This window comes from Oncorhynchus clarkii, chromosome 30 (genome assembly GCF_045791955.1).
Source record: "Oncorhynchus clarkii lewisi isolate Uvic-CL-2024 chromosome 30, UVic_Ocla_1.0, whole genome shotgun sequence".
NCBI lineage: Eukaryota > Metazoa > Chordata > Actinopteri > Salmoniformes > Salmonidae > Oncorhynchus > Oncorhynchus clarkii.
This window is the reverse complement of record NC_092176.1, coordinates 45,595,669-45,618,880: the sequence shown is the minus strand read 5'-3', so window position 1 is coordinate 45,618,880 and position 23,212 is coordinate 45,595,669. Positions and strand designations below refer to the sequence as shown.

Sequence of the window (23,212 nt, the reverse complement as noted above, 5' to 3'; positions counted from 1 at the left end):
GAAAGATGTTAAAATAACTGTCCGCGTTTACTTTTCCTCAGCCAACAAGACCAGTAACTAACAGCGAAATCACTAGCCTTTGTCAATCTACTATAGAAAAAAAAAAGTTTAGGCTACCTGTTGTTGAGAATGAAATAGTCTATTCCAAACAGACTCTGGGACAGTTGTGAGATGATCGATCCCAAATTCATACAACCAGTAGGCAGGCGTAAATACGTTTTTTTATTCAACGTAAAAAAGCAATGAGTCTGATGTAACAGATCAGAACGTTTAGCTTAAAATGTGGATAAACTATTATTTCTTCACATTATAAAGCACTGCAATGCACACAAGCAGTGCGCTTTATGCAAATGTTTGCAATTAGCAGGAAAATACCTGTTGTCAAAAGGCCACTTTCTTATGACAGTTTCACGTGACAGAGATTTCCATTAGTAATTTAGAGGAGATCTAATTGGCTTTTTACATTTATTTTTTATTTAACTTTTATTTAACTAGTCAAGTCTGTTAATAAAAACAAATTATTATTTTACAATGATGGTCTACCCCGCCCAAACCCTCCCCTAATCCGGACGATGCTGGGCCAATTGTGCACCATCACGGCCGGTTGTGATACAGCCCTTGATCGAACCAGGGTCTGTAGAGACTCCTCTAGCACTAAGATGCAGCTCTCCTGCTGTCGGACATATTTTCCAGTCAAAGGCTCTGTATCTGTATGCTGTACATGTGTGATAAGATACATAAACGAATATACTGTACACAAGTGCCAATTTATTTCCACTAAATTATTCAAATTAACCTATAGACCGATAAGCATGACCAGTCAAATGCATTGGCTGTTATTTACATCAATGAACAGGCTAAAAAAACAACATTATTTCACAATGGGATTTATTTTTTTCCGGAATTAATCTACAAAACATATTATACTAATTGCTGTGTCTCGGATTTACATTTAATATATCAAGTCTTCCTCTGAGTCCAGCGGTAGTCTAGCAACACAAAGGGTGCATTTTCAAATGTCATCATGGACAACTTTAGCATTTTAGCTAATTAGCAACTACTTTTTAGCTACTTTGTAACTACTTAGCATGCTAGCTAACCCTTCCACTAACTCTAGCCGTTTAACCTTACTCCTAAACCTAAGCCCTAGCATGCTAGCTAACCCTTCCCCTAACTCTAGCCGTTTAACCTTACTCCTAAACCTAAGCCCTAGCATGCTAGCTAACCCTTCCCCTAACTCTAGCCGTTTAATCTTACTCCTAAACCTAACCCCTAGCATGCTAGCTAACCCTTCCACTAACTCTAGCCGTTTAACCTTACTCCTAAACCTAACCCCTAGCATGCTAGCTAACCCTTCCCCTAACTCTAGCCGTTTAACCTTACTCCTAAACCTAACCCCTAGCACCTAGCTAACCCTTCCCCTAACTCTAGCCGTTTAACCTTACTCCTAAACCTAAGCCCTAGCATGCTAGCTAACCCTTCCCCTAACTCTAGCCGTTTAACCTTACTCCTAAACCTAAGCCCTAGCATGCTAGCTAACCCTTCCCCTAACTCTAGCCGTTTAACCTTACTCCTAAACCTAACCCCTAGCATGCCATCTAACCCTTCCCCTAACTCTAGCCGTTTAACTTTAATCCTAAACCTAACCCCTAGCATGCTAGCTAACCCTTCCCCTAACTCTAGCCGTTTAACCTTACTCCTAAACCTAGCTAACGTTAGCCACAATAAATTGGAGTTCGTAACATATCAGACAAAATTAATGAAGGACATCCACAAATTAATACATACCATATGAAACATAACATATCATATTATACTGAACAAAAATGTCAACGCAACATGCAACAATTTCAAAGATTTGACTGATTTACAGTTCTTATAAGGAAATCAGTCCATTTAAATGAATTAATTATGCCCTATTCTATGACTTTCACATGACTGGACAAGGGTGCAGCCATTCGGTGGGCCCTCAGACGTTCCCGCAGGTGAAGAAGCAGGATGTGGAGATCCTGATTTGCACGTGGTCTGCGGTTGTGAGGCTGGTTGGATGTACTGCCAAATTCTCTAAAACGACTTTGGAGGTGGCTTATGGTAGAGAAATGAACATTACATTTTCTGGCAACAGCTCTGGCGGACATTCCTGCAGTCAGCATGCCAATATGCACGTGTCCTCAAAATTTGAAACATCTGTGGGATTTGTGTTGTGTGACAAAACTGCGCATTTTAAAGTGGCCTTTTATTGTCCCCCGCACAAGGTACACCTGTGTAATGAGCATGCTGTTTAATCAGCTTCTTGATATGCCACAACTGTAAAGTGGATGGATTATCTTGGCAATGGAGAAATGCTCACTAACAAGGATTTAAACAAATTTGTGCAAAACATTTTAGAGAAATATGGAACATATCGGGGATCTTTTATTTCAGCTCACGAAACATGGGACCAACACTTTACATCTTGCGTTTATATTTTTTGTTCAGTTGTAGAAGCCAAAATATTAAATATTCTGTCCCCTTGCACATCTCTGAGAGTCTAACATGCTGCATAGACTAGATCAGTAACGACAAAAAAATCTCTGCTAATATCCCTTTTAAAAATTCAGTTCGGGTCCATATGACACTTCGTGACATATTCCACATGACTTCCAGAGTGCCGGCTGTCGCAGAGTTTAACCAAGACCAGTGCGTCATAGTCTCTCTTTCCCTCTAGCACCCCGAAAGAGAGGAACAACCGGCTGAGGCTGGGGATATAAAGAACCGCTATCATGGTAAGTCTATATAACATGTTTTGACAAATTACAGCCATTAACAATGTTTGTCTTTCTTCTAAAAGCGACGGTTTTCAAATTAATATCCTTTTTAGTATAATTGTCGATGACGTATGCAGAATTTTAACAAATGGTTATCAAAAATGAAACAGAATGTATTCATTGCTTATTAGTCTAATAAGGATGCTGTGATTATTGAAAGCATGTCATACCGTTAACAAAATGTGTTATTCGTTCTACAAATCGAAGTAAAGCATGACCTATGTAATGTGACTGGGCTTATGTATCAACAAGACAATAAAGTCATCTGTGGAACTTGAATTAGTTGCTGCAGGCTAACTGAATACATTTGCTGTAAACGACACCTCGTCTCGTGGTGTTTCTTTTGAATTTAAATAGTGTTCTTTTCGGTAGGCTTCGGGCCTAATGTGCGTGCCAATGCAGGGGTACAGTCAGACAGAATACCATTACCCCCGGCCCCGTGTTATAAATAGCACAAGCACGCCGTTCCCTGAGATGGCCGTATTAAAGTTTCACGTGCTCACATTGGGCAACGCTGCCTGCCCCTGTAGGCTAGACCCAGGCCCAGTTTACTACATGGGCTACAGGTAAGAACCGGTGTTGTCATTGTAAACAAATGCACCTGTTACAATGAAAACATGCAGGTGTACAAGCTGAGGTTATAGTGTCCTCTCTTAGATGCGTCATAGCCTATAGGTTACTGCAGCAAATGATTAGGCTATTGGCTTTGGAATTCATTTAACAATCCCCACCCCTCACCAGGTCAATTTTACAGTAGACCAGATCTTTCTCCTCACCAGGTCAATTTTACAGTAGACCAGATCTTTCTCCTCCCCAGGTACATTTTACAGTAGACCAGATCTTTCTCCTCCCCAGGTACATTTCACAGTAGACCAGATCTCACCTCCCCTTTCCAGGTGAATTTTACAATAGACCAGATCTCACCTCCCCTTTCCAGGTAAATTTTTACAGTAGACCAGATCTCACCTCCCCTTTTCAGGTGAATTTTACAATAGACCAGATCACCTCCCCTTTCCAGGTAAATTTTACAAAAGACCAGATCTCACCTCCCATTTCCAGGTGCATTTTACAGTAGACCAGATCTCACCTCCCCTTTCCAGGTGAATTTTACAATAGACCAGATCTTACCTCCCCTTTCCAGGTGAATTTTACAGTAGACCAGACCACCTCCCCTTTCCAGGTGAATTTTACAGTAGACCAGATCTCACCTCCCCTTTCCAGGTGAATTTTACAGTAGACCAGATCTTACCTCCCCTTTCCAGGTTAATTTTTACAAAAGACCAGATCTCACCTCCCCTTTCCAGGTTAATTTTACAGTAGACCAGATCCGTGCGATCATGGACAAGAAGTCCAACATCAGGAACATGTCTGTGATCGCCCATGTGGACCATGGGAAGTCCACTCTCACAGACTCCCTGGTGTGCAAGGCTGGCATCATCGCTGGCGCCCGGGCTGGCGAGACGCGTTTCACAGACACCAGGAAAGACGAGCAGGAGAGGTGCATCACCATCAAGTCAACGTATGTGTTTCCCTCAAGACAATATACCTTGTCCTCCTCAGAGAGTGTAATATACAAATGTTTTTAATTTTTTTTACAACAATATGTCCCTTTTTCTACTATAAGTGTGTAACCCTGTAAGGGTATTATTCTCTTTGGGAATCTGAGGTAGACCTACAAAACTAAGTTGTTCTACAATCAACCTGCATTTGAATTATTATTGACCACACCACAAATGATCTAAAATCCTATTCATTCATGAACCTAAAAGACCAAACTGAATTCGAGATCAGCACTCCTACTTAGAGATGCTTGACCTTATCCCTGGTATCCTGTACCCTAATATACCACTGTGTGAGAGTGATTGAGAGACAGACATTAAATGTACGATGGTCACAATGGTTACATGTCTCTTCCTTCCTCCCTCTCTTCCTCCCTCCCTCCCGCTCTTCCTCCCTCCCGCTCTTCCTCCCTCCCTCTCTTCCTCCCTCCCTCTCTTCCTCCCTCCCTCCCCCCCTCTCTTCCTCACTCCCTCCCTGCAGAGCCATCTCTCTGTACTATGAATTGGCTGAGAATGACTTGGCCTTCATCAAACAGTGCAAGGATGGCTCTGGCTTCCTCATTAACCTCATAGACTCTCCCGGTCACGTGGACTTCTCCTCCGAGGTGACGGCTGCTCTCCGCGTCACTGACGGGGCACTAGTTGTAGTAGACTGCGTCTCAGGTATGACAAGGAAGGGGCTGATTTCTGCTTGTGTCCAATATCCGAACAACTTTACGAGGCTCTGATCAGAAGTAGTGACCTGTGATATGGGGACTAGGGTGCTGTTTTGGACACAGTCTTGTAGTGTCCTGGCTGTAATGCATCCAATGCTTGGCTCGCTCACACCCCAGTAACAGCCCATGATGCTTAAAGTTCAAGGTTATTTGGCCTTTATACATACATTAGAAATCTTATTCGCAAAGATTCTCACATTGACATATTATTAAAGAACTACAAATAGTGTGCACGTAGTGTAACGGTATACAACTAAAGATCTACAAATAGTGTGCACGTACTGTGACGGTATACAACTAAAGAACTACAAAGTGTGCACGTACTGTAACGGTATACAACTAAATAACTACAAATAGTGTGCACGTACTGTAACGGTATACAACTAAAGAACTACAAATAGTGTGCACGTACTGTAACGGTATACAACTAAAGAACTACAAATAGTGTGCACGTACTGTAACGGTATACAACTAAAGAACTACAAATAGTGTGCACGTACTGTAACGGAATACAACTAAAGATCTACAAATAGTGTGCACGTACTGTAACGGTATACAACTAACAAACTACAAATGGTGTGCACGTACTGTAATGGTATACAACTAAAGAACTACAAATAGTGTGCACGTACTGTAATGGTATACAACTAAAGAACTACAAATAGTGTGCACGTACTGTAATGGTATACAACTAAAGAACTACAAATAGTGTGCACGTACTGTAATGGTATACAACTAAAGAACTACAAATAGTGTGCACGTACTGTAATGGTATACAACTAAAGAACTACAAATAGTTTGCACGTACTGTAATGGCATACAACTAAAGAACTACAAATAGTGTGCACGTACTGTAATGGTATACAACTAAAGAACTACAAATAGTGTGCACGTACTGTAATGGTATACAACTAAAGAACTACAATTAGTGTGCACGTACTGTAATGGTATACAACTAAAGAACTACAAATAGTGTGCTGGAGGACCTCGGATACGAACAGGTCAGGAATTGGAGGTCGCTCCGAACACTAAAATATTTGTAACTTTGAAATAATACTTCTTTTAAAACGCACATGTATTTTCTAACTATATTTATTTTCTAACCATTTAGTCAAATATTGTTTTCAGATTATAAAAACGACATTTACGTTGCTAGTTATTCTGGACGGTAAGCAAAAGGATTATACCACATTTGTCAACAACAATTATTTCACTTTTTTTAATTTTTTTTTTATATAGTATGACTTTGCTTATTACTGGTTTGTGACATTTTTATTTATTGTGCTTTTGAATACTTTACAAATGCCAAATAAAGCCTTTATAAGTTGTGGTTTGTTTAGAGTAGGATCCCAGTTAGTAAACAACAATAGGTAGTACAACAGTCAACCATGATAGTCCTTAGGCCTTTAAACATCATACTGTGGGTCCTTGAAAAGAGCTATATTAAATACCATTATTAAATAGTATAGCAATATTATAATTTATTATACACGTGTATCATGACAGATTTGAACACTGACAAACTATACAACAAAAAATCTACTCCTTTACAGTTTCTGCCTACGGCCTTGTTGCAACGTGCAAGCACCTTGATGAACTAATGCCCTTCTAAGGTGGTGCTGTACCAACCTCTCCCCTCCGTCGCAGGTGTGTGTGTTCAGACCGAGACAGTGTTGCGACAGGCCATCGCAGAGCGGATAAAGCCTGTTCTGATGATGAACAAGATGGACCGGGCGTTGCTGGAGCTGCAGCTGAAACCTGACGCACTTTTTGCCACCTTCCAGCGCATCGTAGAGAACGTCAACGTCATCATTGCCACCTACGGAGAGGACGAGGGCGGACCCATGGGCAGCATCATGGTCAGTGTGTAACAGGGTTAAGATGGTACGGTCAGACCACTCCACAGGGTTCAGATGGTACGGTCAGACCACAGGGTTCAGATGGTACAGTAAGACCACTCCACAGGGTTCAGATGGTACGGTCAGACCACTCCACAGGGTTCAGATGGTACGGTCAGACCACTCCACAGGGTTCAGATGGTACGGTAAGACCACTCCACAGGGTTCAGATGGTACGATAAGACCACTCCACAGAGTTCAGATGGTACGGTCAGACCACTCCACAGAGTTCAGATGGTACGGTCAGACCACTCCACAGGGTTCAGATGGTACGGCCAGACCACAGAGTTCAGATGGTACGATAAGACCACTCCACAGAGTTCAGATGGTACGGTCAGACCACTCCACAGGGTTCAGATGGTACGGTCAGACCACAGAGTTCAGATGGTATGATAAGACCACTCCACAGGGTTCAGATGGTACGGTCAGACCACTCCACAGGGTTCAGATGGTACGGTCAGACCACAGAGTTCAGATGATACGGTCAGACCACTCCACAGGGTTCAGATGGTACGGCCAGACCACAGAGTTCAGATGGTACGATAAGACCACTCCACAGGGTTCAGATGGTACAGTAAGACCACTCCACAGGGTTCAGATGGTACGGTAAGACCACTCCACAGGGTTCAGATGGTACGGTCAGACCACTCCACAGGGTTCAGATGGTACGGCCAGACCACAGAGTTCAGATGGTACGATAAGACCACTCCACAGGGTTCAGATGGTACAGTAAGACCACTCCACAGGGTTCAGATGGTACGGTCAGACCACTCCACAGGGTTAAGATGGTACGGTCAGACCACTCCACAGAGTTCAGATGGTACGGTAAGACCACTCCACAGGGTTCAGATGGTACGGTCAGACCACTCCACAGAGTTCAGATGGTACGGTAAGACCACTCTACAGGGTTCAGATGGTACGGTCAGACCACTCTACAGGGTTCAGATGGTACGGCCAGACCACTCCACAGGGTTCAGATGGTACGGTCAGACCACTCCACAGTGTTCAGATGGTACGGTCAGACCACTCCACAGGGTTCAGATGGTACGGTCAGACCACTCCACAGGATTAAGATGGTACGGTCAGACCACTCCACAGAGTTCAGATGGTACGGTCAGACCACTCCACAGGGTTCAGATGGTACGGTCAGACCACTCCACAGGGTTCAGATGGTACGGTCAGACCACTCTACAGGGTTAAGATGGTACGGTCAGACCACTCCACAGAGTTCAGATGGTACGGTCAGACCACTCCACAGAGTTCAGATGGTACGGTCAGACCACTCCACAGGGTTCAGATGGTACGGTCAGACCACTCCACAGGGTTCAGATGGTACGGTCAGACCACTCCACAGGGTTAAGATGGTACGGTCAGACCACAGGGTTCAGATGGTACGGTCAGACCACTCCACAGGGTTAAGATGGTACGGTCAGACCACTCCACAGGGTTCAGATGGTACGGTCAGACCACTCCACAGGGTTAAGATGGTTCACTTGGTCCCTGAAATGCTAAATAAATACTTGGTGTGGCAACTGGCTAGTATGTTAAGTGTATGTTAAAAGTGGGCAGTCACGTGTGTTTGCAAAGCAGAGGACCACTAGTTCGATCCCCATAATGCGTCTGTTCCGTGTTTCCCTGTGTAGGTGGACCCAATGGTGGGCACAGTGGGTTTCGGCTCGGGTCTCCACGGCTGGGCCTTCACTCTGAAGCAGTTTGCTGAGATGTACGTGGCCAAGTTCACAGCCAAGGGAGACCAAAAGACGGAGATGAACCCAGAGGAGCGCTGCAAGAAGGTGGAGGACATGATGAAGAAACTGTGGGGAGAAAAGTGAGTGGAGGAGAGAGGGAGGCGAGAAAGGAGGTGAGGAGAGAGAAGAGGAGGATAGGAGAGGGAGAGGAGGAGAGAGAGGAGGATAGGAGAGGGAGAAGGAGGAGAAAGAGGAGAGAGAAGGATAGGCGAGAGAGGGGGAGAGAAGGAGAGAAAGAGGAGAGGAGAGAGGGAGGAGTGTTGGAGAGCACTGTTCAGTGGATGATTCTGGGTCAGTTTTCCAGACACAGGTTAAGCCTGGTCCTGACTAAAAAGCCAATTCAATGGAGAATCTCCTTTGAAAAAGGACCCGGCTTAACCTGTGTCCAGCAATGACTCCAGAGGACAGTGCAGTTGATGATCACGTGTGTTTCTCCAGTTGATGATCACGTGTGTTTCTCCAGGTTCTTCGACCCGTCATGTGGCAAATTCAGTAAATCAGCCACTAACGCTGCGGGGGAAAAGCTCCCACGTACATTCTGCCAACTCGTCCTGGATCCCATCTTTAAGGTTTGTTTATGCCAAGGTTTGTTTATGTTTGTTTTTTCTCCGTTGGGTGTAGCACACACATCTGAAATAAATAATGTGACATTCACATCCTCTTGTTTTGACCAAAGGTGTTCGATGCCATCATGAATTTTAACAAAGAGACTGCCGACAAGCTGATTAAGAAACTGGATGTGAAGCTCGATGCTGATGACAAGGAGAAAGAGGGGAAACCACTGCTGAAGGTATGTCACCACTTCAGAAATGTTGTGTGGAGAAATTAGCCATTAAATCCCAGACTGACCAGGGTCGTGTTCAGTCGGAACGAAATTGGATAAAACTGAGTGAAACTGAGAGAGATACTAACTACCTAAACTTGTGTAATAAATTGTATATATATATTTTTGAAGACATTTTGTACCAGTGTACCCTACTGAGCATCCCTGGCATACCCTACTGAACATACCGGCATACCCTACTGAACATATCGGCTTACCCTACTGAACATCCCTGGTATACCCTACTGAACATACTGGTATATCCTACTCAACATACTGGTATACCCTACTGAACATACTGGTATACCCTACTGAACATACTGGTATACCCTACTGAACATACTGGTATACCCTACTGAACATACTGGTATACCCTACTGAGCATCCCTGGCATACCCTACTGAACATACCGGCATACCCTACTGAACATACCGGTATACCCTAATGAACATACCGGTATACCCTACTGAACATCCCTGGTATACCCTACTCAACATACTGGTATACCCTACTGAACATCCTGGTCCATAGAGATGCAGTATAATGTTGTATTTCATCGTCCCCCAGGCGGTGATGCGCCGCTGGCTGCCAGCGGGGGACGCTCTGCTCCAGATGATCACCATCCACCTGCCCTCCCCCGTTACGGCTCAGAGGTACCGCTGTGAGCTGCTCTACGAGGGGCCTGGCGACGACGAGGCCGCTATGGGTGAGTTTGTAGACTGGTGCGCCTGTCTAGCCTGGTGGTGGTGGTAGCAGCTGTAGTAGCAGTAGTGGTAGCAGTAGTACTAGTAGCAGTATCAGTAGTAGCAACAGTAGTAGTAGTAGTATCAGTAGTAGTATCAGAGGTAGCAGTAGTAGTAGCAGCAGCCGTAGTAGTAGTAGCAGCAACAGTAGTAGTAGAAGTAGTAGTAGTAGTAGTAGTAGTAGTAGTAGTAGTAGCAGTAGTAGTAGCAGTAGTAGTAGTCGCAGTAGCAGCAGTAGCTGTAGTAGCAGTAGTAGTAGTAGTAGTAGTAGTAGTAGTATCAGAGGTAGCAGTAGTAGTAGTAGTAGTAGTAGTAGTAGTAGTAGTAGTAGTAGTAGTAGTAGTATCAGAGGTAGCAGTAGTAGTAGCAGCAGCCGTAGTAGTAGTAGTAATAGTTGCAACAGTAGTAGTAGCAGCAGTAGCAGCAGTAGCTGTAGTAGTAGCAGTAGTAGTAGTAGCTGTAGCAGTAGCAGCAGTAGCTGTAGTAGTAGCAGTAGTAGTAGTAGCTGTAGCAGTAGTAGCAGCCGCAGTAGCTGTAGTAACAGCAGCAGTAGCTGTAGTAGTAGTAGTAGTAGTCGTAGCAGTAGTAGTAGTAGTAGTAGTAGTAGTAGTAGTAGCAGTAGAAGTAGTAGCAGTAGTAGTAGCTGTAGTAGTCGTAGCAGTAGTAGTAGTAGTAGTAGTAGTAGTAGTAGTAGTAGTAGTAGTCGCAGTAGTAGTAGTAGCAGCAGTAGTAGTAGTAGCAGTAGTAGTAGTCGCAGTAGTAGTAGTAGCAGCAGTAGTAGTAGTAGTAGTAGTAGTCGTAGTAGCAGTAGTAGTAGTAGTAGTAGTAGTAGTAGTAGTCGTAGTAGTAGTCGTAGTCGTAGTAGTAGTAGTAGTAGTAGTAGCAGTAGTCGTAGTAGTAGTAGTAGCAGTTGTCGTAGTAGTAGTAGTAGTAGTAGTAGTAGTAGCAGTAGTAGTAGTAGTAGTAGTAGTAGTAGCAGTTGTCGTAGTAGTAGTAGTAGTAGTAGTAGTAGTAGTAGCAGTAGTAGTAGTAGTAGTAGTAGTAGTAGTAGTAGCAGTAGTAGTAGTAGTAGTCGCAGTAGTAGTAGTAGCAGTAGTAGTAGTAGTAGTAGTAGCAGTAGTAGTAGTAGTAGTAGTAGTAGTAGCAGTAGTAGTAGTAGTAGCAGTAGTAGTAGTAGTAGCAGTAGTAGTAGTAGTAGTAGTAGTAGTAGCAGTTGTCGTAGTAGTAGTAGTAGTAGTAGTAGTAGTCGTAGTAGCAGTAGTAGTAGTAGTAGTAGTAGTAGCAGTAGTAGTAGTAGTAGTAGCAGTAGTAGTAGTAGTCGCAGTAGTAGTAGTAGTCGCAGTAGTAGTAGCAGTAGTATCAGCAGTAGTAGTAGTAGTAGTAGTAGCAGTAGTAGTAGTAGTAGCAGTAGTAGTAGTAGTAGCAGTAGTAGTAGTAGTAGTCGTAGTAGCAGTAGTAGCAGTAGTAGTAGTAGTAGTCGTAGTAGCAGTAGTAGTAGTAACTGGTGTTTCAGTCTGTTTGTTGTACTGGTCCCTGTGAACGACAAGTCCCCAATGGGTGAGTCAGTCCAGCCTGCTAGTAGTACTTCATTAGTATGAAGGGCCCAGGGACAAAGAGTCCACAATGGGCGAGTCAGAGTCTAGCCTGGTGTTTCAGTTCATTTGTACATTAGACAATTAACTCTCTTTGTTTGTTCTTCGTAATGCCAAAAGTCTTGCCAACAGCCAAACAGTAGAAGAGCTGGCTACACCACCAGACTAGGGTGAATCAGGGAGAGACTCTTAACTACCCAGATCCCAGTTCAGATTCTCATACATCCCCTGATCGCCCTCCCTCTTAACCCTCCCAGGCATTAAGAACTGCGACCCCAAAGCTCCCTTGATGATGTACATTTCCAAGATGGTGCCCACCAGCGACAAGGGTCGCTTCTACGCCTTCGGCCGCGTGTTCTCCGGCATGGTGGCCACGGGGCAGAAGGTTCGCATCATGGGACCCAACTACACTCCTGGGAAGAAGGAGGATCTGTATCTTAAACCCATTCAGAGGTACGCGGAGCTAGAATACATACATGTCCTATTTATCAGCTCAAATACAGGAGGGTTGCTCAACCAAATGAGGATCTTTTGTGTCCAAATTGATATTTTAAGTAGAAATTGTGCACCAATATTTGAATTTTAAAAGCATGAAGTGCCCTTTTAATAGAGACCAAATGGAAAATTAAATAAATCAGATATTTTTTGTATGAATAACCACTTGCTAAATTCTGCTTTTTTGGCATGTCCCTCTGTGACTTTTTAAAATCACTTTACCCCCACATTTCTCAGAGATTTCGCCATCATTGTAAAGCCCTACATATTGTGTTGCTTTGACAGTCATTTCTGGAGATTACTATTAATTTCATGTGATTTAGTGATGAATCTAATCACATGAAATGTCTGTCCCTCATTTTAAGGTCAACCCTGTTATGTGAAATTAACTCTCGTTTTAATATGGTGAAACTATATATATATAAAAACGATGAACATGGGTGGAGAACTGACCAGGACATGTCCTATGGAACACGACTGGAGACCAGTACATGTCCTATGGAACACGACTGGAGACCAGTACATGTCCTATGGAACACGACTGGAGACCAGTACATGTCCTATGGAACACGACTAGAGACCAGGACATGTCCTATGGAACACGACTAGAGACCAGTACATGTCCAATGGAACAATGACTGGAGACCAGGACGTGTCCTATGGAACACGACTGTAGACCAGTGCATGTCCTATGGAACACGACTAGAGACCAGGACATGTCCTATGGAACACGACTAGAGACCAGTACATGTCCTATGGAACAATGACTGGAGACCAGGACATGTCCTATGGAACAATGACTGGAGACCAGGACATGTCCAATGGAACACGACTAGAGACCAGTACATGTCCTATGGATTCACGACTGGAGACCAGGACATGTCCTATGGAACACGACTAGAGACCAGGACATGTCCTATGGAACACGACTAGAGACCAGTACATGTCCTATGGAACACGACTAGAGACCAGGACATGTCCTATGGAACAATGACTGGAGACCAGGACATGTCCTATGGAACACGACTAGAGACCAGGACATGTCCTATGGAACAATGACTGGAGACCAGGACATGTCCTATGGAACAATGACTGGAGACCAGTACATGTCATATGGAACACAACTAGAGACCAGGACATGTCCTATGGAACACGACTAGAGACCAGGACATGTCCTATGGAACACGACTAGAGACCAGGACATGTCCTATGGAACAATGACTGGAGACCAGGACATGTCCTATGGAACACGACTGGAGACCAGGACATGTCCTATGGAACACAACTAGAGACCAGGACATGTCCTATGGAACAATGACTAGAGACCAGGACATGTCCTATGGAACACGACTAGAGACCAGGACATGTCCTATGGAACACGACTAGAGACCAGGACATGTCCTATGGAACACGACTAGAGACCAGGACATGTCCTATGGAACAATGACTGGAGACCAGTACATGTCCTATGGAACAATGACTAGAGACCAGTACATGTCCTATGGAACAATGACTAGAGACCAGTACATGTCCTATGGAACACGACTGGAGACCAGGACATGTCCTATGGAACACGACTGGAGTGGTGTGTGTGTGTGACTGTCCTACGACAACTGTTTAGAGGTGAGGTCCTCTGACAAATTAAAAATATAACTGGTAGACCTCACTAAACTCTGCTGTGCTCCCTCTGACTCCCAGGACCATTCTGATGATGGGGCGCTACACAGAGCCCATTGAGGATGTGCCCTGCGGCAACATCGTGGGTCTGGTGGGAGTAGACCAATTCCTGGTGAAGACCGGGACCATCTCCACCTTCGAGCACGCCCACAACCTGAGGGTGATGAAGTTCAGCGTCAGTCCTGTGGTCAGGGTGGCGGTGGAGTGTAAGAACCCTGCTGACCTGCCCAAGCTGGTGGAGGGACTCAAACGCCTGGCCAAGTCTGACCCCATGGTCCAGGTATAATACTATACTAGTCTGACCCCATGGTCCAGGTACAATACTAGTCTGACCCCATGGTCCAGGTATAATACTAGTCTGACCCCATGGTCCAGGTATAATACTAGTCTGACCCCATGGTCCAGGTATAATACTAGTCTGACCCCATGGTCCAGGTACAATACTATACTAGTCTGACCCCATGGTCCAGGTACAATACAATACTAGTCTGACCCCATGGTCCAGGTATAATACTATACTAGTCTGACCCCATGGTCCAGGTACAATACTATACTAGTCTGACCCCATGGTCCAGGTACAATACTATACTAGTCTGACCCCATGGTCCAGGTACAATACTATACTAGTCTGACCCCATGGTCCAGGTACAAGACTATACTAGTCTGACCCCATGGTCCAGGTACAAGACTATACTAGTCTGACCCCATGGTCCAGGTACAAGACTATACTAGTCTGACCCCATGGTCCAGGTACAATACTATACTAGTCTGACCCCATGGTCCAGGTACAAGATTATACTAGTCTGACCCCATGGTCCAGGTACAATACTATACTAGTCTGACCCCATGGTCCAGGTACAATACTATACTAGTCTGACCCCATGGTCCAGGTACAATACTATACTAGTCTGACCCCATGGTCCAGGTACAAGATTATACTAGTCTGACCCCATGGTCCAGGTACAATACTATACTAGTCTGACCCCATGGTCCAGGTACAATACTATACTAGTCTGACCCCATGGTCCAGGTACAATACTAGTCTGACCCCATGGTCCAGGTACAATACTAGTCTGACCCCATGGTCCAGGTACAATACTAGTCTGACCCCATGGTCCAGGTACAATACTATACTAGTCTGACCCCATGGTCCAGGTACAATACTATACTAGTCTGACCCCATGGTCCAGGTACAATACTATACTAGTCTGACCCCATGGTCCAGGTACAATACTATACTAGTCTGACCCCATGGTCCAGGTATAATACTATACTAGTCTGACCCCATAGTCCAGGTATAATACTATACTAGTCTGACCCCATGGTCCAGGTACAATACTAGTCTGACCCCATGGTCCAGGTACAATACTAGTCTGACCCCATGGTCCAGGTACAATACTAGTCTGACCCCATGGTCCAGGTATAATAATAGTCTGACCCCATGGTCCAGGTACAATACTAGTCTGACCCTATGGTCCAGGTATAATACTATACTAGTCTGACCCCATGGTCCAGGTATAATACTATACTAGTCTGACCCCATGGTCCAGGTACAATACTATACTAGTCTGACCCCATGGTCCAGGTATAATACTATACTAGTCTGACCCCATGGTCCAGGTATAATACTAATCTGACCCCATGGTCCAGGTATAATACTAGTCTGACCCCATGGTCCAGGTATAATACTAGTCTGACCCCATGGTCCAGGTATAATACTAGTCTGACCCCATGGTCCAGGTATAATACTAGTCTGACCCCATGGTCCAGGTATAATACTAGTCTGACCCCATGGTCCAGGTATAATACTATACTAGTCTGACCCCATGGTCCAGGTACAATACTATACTAGTCTGACCCCATGGTCCAGGTACAATACTAATCTGACCCCATGGTCCAGGTATAATACTAGTCTGACCCCATGGTCCAGGTATAATACTAGTCTGACCCCATGGTCCAGGTATAATACTAGTCTGACCCCATGGTCCAGGTATAATACTATACTAGTCTGACCCCATGGTCCAGGTATAATACTATACTAGTCTGACCCCATGGTCCAGGTACAATACTAGTCTGACCCCATGGTCCAGGTATAATACTATACTAGTCTGACCCCATGGTCCAGGTACAATACTAGTCTGACCCCATGGTCCAGGTATAATACTAGTCTGTGTGAGATGCAGGGAAACAGTGCTGTTTATGTGTCTTTGTCCTGTCTCTCTGTGTGGCAGTGCATCATTGAGGAGTCTGGTACAATACTAGTCTGACCCCATGGTCCAGGTACAATACTAGTCTGACCCCATGGTCCAGGGACAAGACTAGTCTGTGTGAGATGCAGGGAAACAGTCCTGTTTATGTGTCTTTGTCCTGTCTCTCTGTGTGGCAGTGCATCATTGAGGAGTCTGGAGAACACATCGTAGCTGGAGCTGGGGAGCTTCATCTGGAGATCTGCCTGAAGGATCTGGAGGAGGACCATGCTGGGATCCCCCTAAAGGTTGGGAGGATATTGACTTACTGCATTGTACAGGAATGCTTTTCAAAAAGGATGAAATTAGCTTATTTTTGAAATCACATTTGTAACCTTTGAATATTGAGTGAAGATACTAAAAAACTGAATCCTCTTCATACTTCTCCCAGAAATCTGACCCTGTGGTGTCTTACCGCGAGACCGTAGCCGAGGATTCAGACCAGGTCTGCCTGTCCAAGTCCCCTAACAAACACAACCGTCTATACATGAAGGCCCGGCCCTTCCAGGATGGTCTGGCGGAGGATATCGATAAGGGGGACGTGAGCTCCAGACAGGAACTGAAGACCAGGGCTCGCTACCTGACTGAGAAGTACGAGTGGGAGGTGACAGAGGCCCGCAAGATCTGGTGTTTCGGCCCCGACGGGACGGGACCCAACATCCTGACGGACGTTACCAAGGGAGTGCAGTACCTCAACGAGATCAAGGACAGCGTGGTGGCAGGGTTCCAGTGGGCCTCCAAGGAGGTGAGCAGACGCCAGCAGGGCTGGGGGGGGTCAAGTCCCTTTAGCACCAACTTTTAGAACCAGAGAACCCCACCACCACTGACAGGCTCTGAGAACCAGAGAACCCCACCACCACTGACCGCCTCTCAGAACAAGAGAACCCCACCACCACTGACAAGCTCTGAGAACCCCACCACCACTGACAAGCTCTGAGAACCCCACCACCACTGACCGCCTCTCAGAACAAGAGAACCCCACCACCACTGACAAGCTCTGAGAACCCCACCACCACTGACCGCCTCTCAGAACAAGAGAACCCCACCACCACTGACAGGCTCTGAGAACCCCACCACCACTGACAGGCTCCGAGAACCCCACCACCACTGACAGGGTCTGAGAACCCCACCACCACTGACAAGCTCTGAGAACCCCACCACCACTGACCGCCTCTCAGAACAAGAGAACCCCACCACCACTGACAGGCTCTGAGAACCCCACCACCACTGACAGGCTCTGAGAACCCCACCACCACTGACAGGGTCTGAGAACCAGAGAACCCCACCACCACTGACAGGCTCTTAGAACCAGAGAACCCCACCACCACTGACAGGCTCTTAGAACCAGAGAACCCCACCACCACTGACATGCTCTTAGAACCAGAGAACCCCACCACCACTGACATGCTCTCAGAACCAGAGAACCCCACCACCACTGACAGGCTCTCAGAACCAGATAACCCCACCACCACTGACAGGCTCTCAGAACCAGATAACCCCACCACCACTGACAGGCTCTCAGAACCAGAGAACCCCACCACTAACTCTGAGAACCAGAAACTACAACACCATTCTCTTTCTCAGGGTGTCCTGTGTGAGGAGAACATGAGGGGGATACGTTTCGACGTCCATGATGTGACGCTGCATGCGGATGCCATCCACAGAGGGGGCGGGCAGATCATCCCCACGGCACGCCGAGTCATCTACGCCTCTCAGCTCACAGCTCAGCCACGGCTCATGGAGCCAGTCTACCTGGTCGAGATCCAGGTGAGTCATCTCCGCCTCTCAGCTCAGTCACGACTTATAGAACCAGTCTACCTGATCCAGGTGAGTCATCTACACCTCTCAGCTCAGTCACGACTTATAGAAACAGTCTACCTGATCCAGATCCAGGTGAGTCCACGTAGAACTCAGAGGTGAGATTCAAAATCAGAATCTTCTTTATACTCCCAAGTACATTTACCAGGAATTTGACCTGGTGAGATGGTGCTAACAACCACAATAGAATATACAGACAGAATAGTAAGGGATGTTCAACCTTTCCTGAGTCCTGAGGGGTATCCTATGAATCAAGCTAGATCTACTCTGGGTTTTCTAAAGCTAGCCGGTCTTCAGTTAGCTTCACATTCCAGCTCAGACTTCGACCGTACTACGACCGTGGATATTGATCGTCTGCCTGCCGCTAACTCCAGCAGGCCTTGTTACTGTGCATGACGCACGCCAAACTCTTCATTGAGACAATGCTGAATCAATTAAATGGGGAAATCAGTGACGTTTTCATTTGTGCCCGAAATCAAATTCAGTAGGCTATGGCGTGTAATAGGCTTTTACAGGTGTATTATTTTGGGACTCCCGAGTGGCACAGCGGTCTAAGGCACTGCAGGGCTTGATCCGTCACTACGGTCATATCTGTGTTCACAGTTATGCGAAATCCATAGATTAGAGCCAAATTCATTTATTTCAATTGACTGGGTTTCCTTTATATAAACTGTAAGTCAGTAAAATCTTAGAAATTGTTGCATGTTGTGTGTTTAAAAAAAAAAATTTTAGTTGAGTGTATTTCAACTTACCTAAACCGTTCTTCCTGCAGTGTCCAGAACACGTCGTTGGAGGGATCTACGGTGTGCTGAACAGAAAGAGAGGCATGGTATTTGAGGAGTCGCAGGTCGCTGGAACACCCATCTTCATCGTGAAGGCTTTCCTTCCAGTCAACGAATCGTTTGGTGAGTTCATCACGCTTTCCAACGGAACATTTCAACACTGAATGTAACACAGACCATTTTAAAAAGGATAGCCCAATCAATTAATAATTTGGTACGTTCATCACATCTTCCAACAATCCATTTCACCAAAACAATGAATGGAAACAACATTTAAAAAGAGAAACAATTCAAATGTACCTTTTCTAAAAAATATATATATATATATATTCTATAACTAAAGACTAATTTAGTAGGGCCAGGACAATACCACAATACTTGTTAGTAGTGTAACGACCCTGGGTTTATAAGCGCGGATATCGACTCTGCCGCTTGAGCATGCTCGATAGCGCGCTGGACTTTGGGGTCGAAGGTCGAGGGTTCGAGACCTGCTCCCTCTGCCTGTTTCGTCACAGTATCGCGGGCAAGGAAACAAAACACAAAGCGGATTTAACTTCTTTAGGAAAACAACCCCGACGTTGGAAACAACCATCCAGTCACGTATTTATTTTCCAAGCTATCACAAAATATTTTACATACAGCAGGTTTTTTTTTAAGGACCTAAAGAGTTTTCCATGGAAAAAATATCACTATACTGGTACAATCACAGCCTTTATGAAAAGGATTAGCTCTTTAACAAGTAAAACATTGTATTCGGTCAGGATAGGAGCGTAACATAGGAAATAAGAGTCAACCAACTAGTTACAGATAAGCATGACAAAACAACACAAACCTCTGGTTGTTTATGAATATTTTATTTTTGATTCCCCCCCCCCCCCCCCCTCCCCCCGGTGTCGTTAGGTTTCACAGCGGACCTGAGATCCAACACAGGTGGCCAGGCCTTCCCCCAGTGTGTGTTCGACCACTGGCAGATCCTGCCCGGGGACCCCTTCGACGAGACCAGTCGGCCATGGCAAGTAGTGGCAGACACCCGCAAACGCAAAGGCCTCAAAGAAGGCATCCCTACCCTGGACAACTTCCTGGATAAACTGTGATCGTCTGTGATTGGACTGCTGCTTCCTAGTGCAATTTAATGATCATAGCACCCTAATGTGGAAATGTATAAAATAAAAATAGCCAAACCACAATAACAACAACAATACACTGTATTATAACTAGAAAAGGTATGAGGGGGGAAAGTTGACTAATACAGGAATTTAAAAAAATGCCGCTTTATTGTTTTAAGTCTGAGATCCTGACAGCAAATAAAAAATGAGCACCTTGTTGTTTGTTTGTTTGTTTGTTTGTTTGCATCACGATGGCACAGCGAAACAAGAGCATCCTTTACCCATAGCGAAACAAGAGGAGCATCCTTTACCCATAGCAAAACCAGAGGAGCATCCTTTACCCATAGCGAAACAAGAGGAGCATCCTTTACCCATAGCGAAACAAGAGGAGCATCCTTTACCCATAGCGAAACCAGAGGAGCATCCTTTACCCATAGCAAAACCAGTGGAGCATCCTTTACCCACAGCGAAACAAGAGGAGCATCCTTTACCCATAGCGAAACAAGAGCATCCTTTACCCATAGCGAAACAAGAGGAGCATCCTTTACCCATAGCGAAACCAGAGGAGCATCCTTTACCCACAGCAAAACCAGAGGAGCATCCTTTACCCACAGCGAAACAAGAGGAGCATCCTTTACCCATAGCGAAACAAGAGCATCCTTTACCCATAGCGAAACAAGAGGAGCATCCTTTACCCATAGCGAAACCAGAGGAGCATCCTTTACCCACAGCAAAACCAGAGGAGCATCCTTTACCCACAGCGAAACAAGAGGAGCATCCTTTAACGACAATAAAATATTAAATATCTATTCCCTTAAATGTAAGTTTGGAAAATACTTCAGCTTCCATTTTAAAACATTAACCTAACTTAATGTAAATCCTAACATTTTAGTGGGTAGGTCCCCTTTCCCTAAGCAACTCATACAAGGTTGAGGGCCAACATATCATTCTACACTTTAAAAACTGCAGCACTAATTGCCTTAGCTAATTTATCTAGAGTTTTGTACATTAAATAAAATACACTATTTCAGGCCCTGATTGCTTTTTTTTTGCTACGTTCAACAAAGGCTCAATTGACAACTTCGCATTACATTTGGTTCCGTGAACATGTAGCTATGTATAACGGTGTGAAAACATCAAACCAACAAACTTAACATGTTCAAACCGTGGGACTCGTGGGGGACGGAAACCATTTGGGGACATTAACTCATATAAATGTTTACACACAGAACAAAAGGGGATCCTTCCCAAGAAGGCAAAAATAATTAGGATGGTACACACACAACAAGGTCCAACTAAATACAAAACAGATTTTCCAAAATGCTGAGAAAGATGGCATTTTATAAACACTCAACGCTCTAGTTTGTATCACTTTTGATAATTTGTACAAAAAACTAAATGGAACCTCCAATTCATGGATCCACCCCCCCCCACACACACAAATATCTAATTTCGAATGGTTCCATGTTTTAGATACACTTTCAACCGTGTACAGAGTCAGTAGATCTGGAAAACTATAGTATTATTGCTGTGACTGAAGGGGGAAACAAACCCCGCCCCCCATTGTCCCACTTCCTGCGGAATGCTTCCACGTCAACTCATCCAATTAAAAACAAATGTGAAGAACAGACTGGTAAAATCCCCTTCTCTTCCACAGGTCAGAATGTGTGTGGGGTGAGGCCAACTCAGTCAAAATAGGCTTTTGACTATTTTGGGGGGGTCCGTCCTCTCTCCTCTGTGACCCGGAAACCGATGAGTGGTCAAGGAGATGTCAATTCGTTAGTAGCTAAATGGAAGAGTTTCCCTCCTCTCCTTGATAGTCACCTTTACCTCGAGGAAGGTCATGTGTATCCTACCGGAGTCCTTCATGGAAGACTACTGAAACCTGCCAACCCCCCCTTTAAATCAGCTTTCGTTTTGTCGTCGGAGAAAAAGCATGAACATGTTTAAAATCTATCGTTGTAGCTAAAAAAAAAAAAAATGTCTTCCACAACTATCTTCATTCGTTTTTATCACCACATTTTGGGATCCAACCTGTAAACGTCCTTTCATACAAGCACATTTTCACCCACATTTACTCTCCTCGCCGCCTCTCTTCCAATCACCTTTGACCATTTTTCAAAAAGAGGCGGGAGAGGACGTAGGAGCTGAGCAAATCCAATTGAGAAAAGACTACGGGTCCAAGAGTCTCAACTATCTAAAAATGGCTTCCTCTCCTAGTTTTACTTTCCTTCAATCAGCACGGGCACGGTAGGGGGAAAAAAGCAAATGTGTCCTAACTTCACTGGCAGACAGACAAAGGAAAGGTGACAAGTTAGCCTAGCTCTGGGATCTCCCTGTCCCATGGTGGCCTGTGGACATCGTCCAGGTCCAAAATGGCACGATATTCCCTATATAGTGCACTACCTCAGTCCCCGGAGGCTTGTGTCGAATAGGAGGCTTAGTCCAATGAGCTCTCAGGGACCAGAAACTTAGTCCAATGAGCTCTCAGGGACCAGAGGCTTAATCCAATGAGCTCTCAGGGACCAGAAGATTAGTCCAATGAGATGATGTCTGAGATGATGTTGGACCCTCCTCCTCCCCCAGTGATAACCCCAGTCTCATGGGAGGATGAAGAGGCAGTGGTGTGGTGGGAACTGGTGTCGTATTGGCTAGAAGAGGACACCAGGCCGGCGCTAGTGGTGGCACCCTGCAGGCTGCTGGTCAGGCTATCCAGGAACATGGGAGCTCTGTAATGCTGCGGGTCACCTTGGATCAGCGAGAACAGATCCAGACCTAGGTGAGAGGGGGGCGGAAAGGATCATTTCACACTCCTCCTCTGAACTCACAAGCAACATTAAATCAATCAAATGTCTTTATAAAGCCCTTCTTACATCAGCTGATGTCACAAAGTGCTGTACAGAAACACAGCCTACATCACAGACATGGAGATTACCAGACAATTAGACAGAACATGTCATCGTTTTATTGGGACGTAGGGATGGTGACTTAATCTACATGTCTGTAGGGATGGTGACTTAATCTACATGTCTATAGGGATGGTGACAGGGTGACTTACTATACATGTCTATAGGGATGGTGACAGGGTGACTTAATCTACATGTCTGTAGGGATGGTGACAGGGTGACTTAATCTACATGTCTATAGGGATGGTGACTTAATCTACATGTCTATAGGGATGGTGACAGGGTGACTTAATCTA

At 45.0% G+C, this 23,212-nt stretch overlaps 2 protein-coding genes across 8 annotated transcripts in view; one reads left to right on the top strand and one right to left on the bottom strand.

Moving 5' to 3' along the window:
* The first annotated feature begins 2,637 nt into the window (after window positions 1-2,637).
* On the top strand, window positions 2,638-20,227 carry LOC139389358 (elongation factor 2-like). Of its 2 annotated transcripts, none has more exons than XM_071136052.1 (15): window positions 2,638-2,765; window positions 4,112-4,326; window positions 4,848-5,029; window positions 6,730-6,941; window positions 8,624-8,808; window positions 9,192-9,297; window positions 9,405-9,518; window positions 10,119-10,257; window positions 12,144-12,339; window positions 14,080-14,338; window positions 16,445-16,552; window positions 16,696-17,049; window positions 17,889-18,071; window positions 18,895-19,027; window positions 19,805-20,227. In XM_071136052.1, the coding sequence occupies exons 1-15, from the start codon at window positions 2,763-2,765 to the stop codon at window positions 19,996-19,998; spliced, it is 2,583 nt and encodes an 860-aa protein (XP_070992153.1). In that variant the 5' UTR covers window positions 2,638-2,762; the 3' UTR covers window positions 19,999-20,227. The 2 variants fall into 2 exon arrangements, with proteins under 2 accessions (XP_070992153.1, XP_070992154.1); XM_071136053.1 differs by having other exon boundaries at window positions 2,679-2,765; window positions 4,092-4,326.
* The window catches only part of LOC139389359 (E3 SUMO-protein ligase PIAS2-like), a 31,374-nt gene continuing 27,660 nt past the window's right edge, over window positions 19,499-23,212 (bottom strand). For 2 of the 6 annotated variants that reach the window (XM_071136059.1, XM_071136056.1), the window contains one exon: window positions 21,053-22,785. In XM_071136059.1, the coding sequence (XP_070992160.1) occupies window positions 22,544-22,785 (242 nt within the window). In that variant the 3' untranslated portion in view covers window positions 21,053-22,543. Of the gene's footprint in view, window positions 22,786-23,212 lie in introns of all 6 variants that reach the window. The other 4 variants (XM_071136054.1, XM_071136055.1, XM_071136058.1 and 1 more) reach the window with 3 other exon arrangements.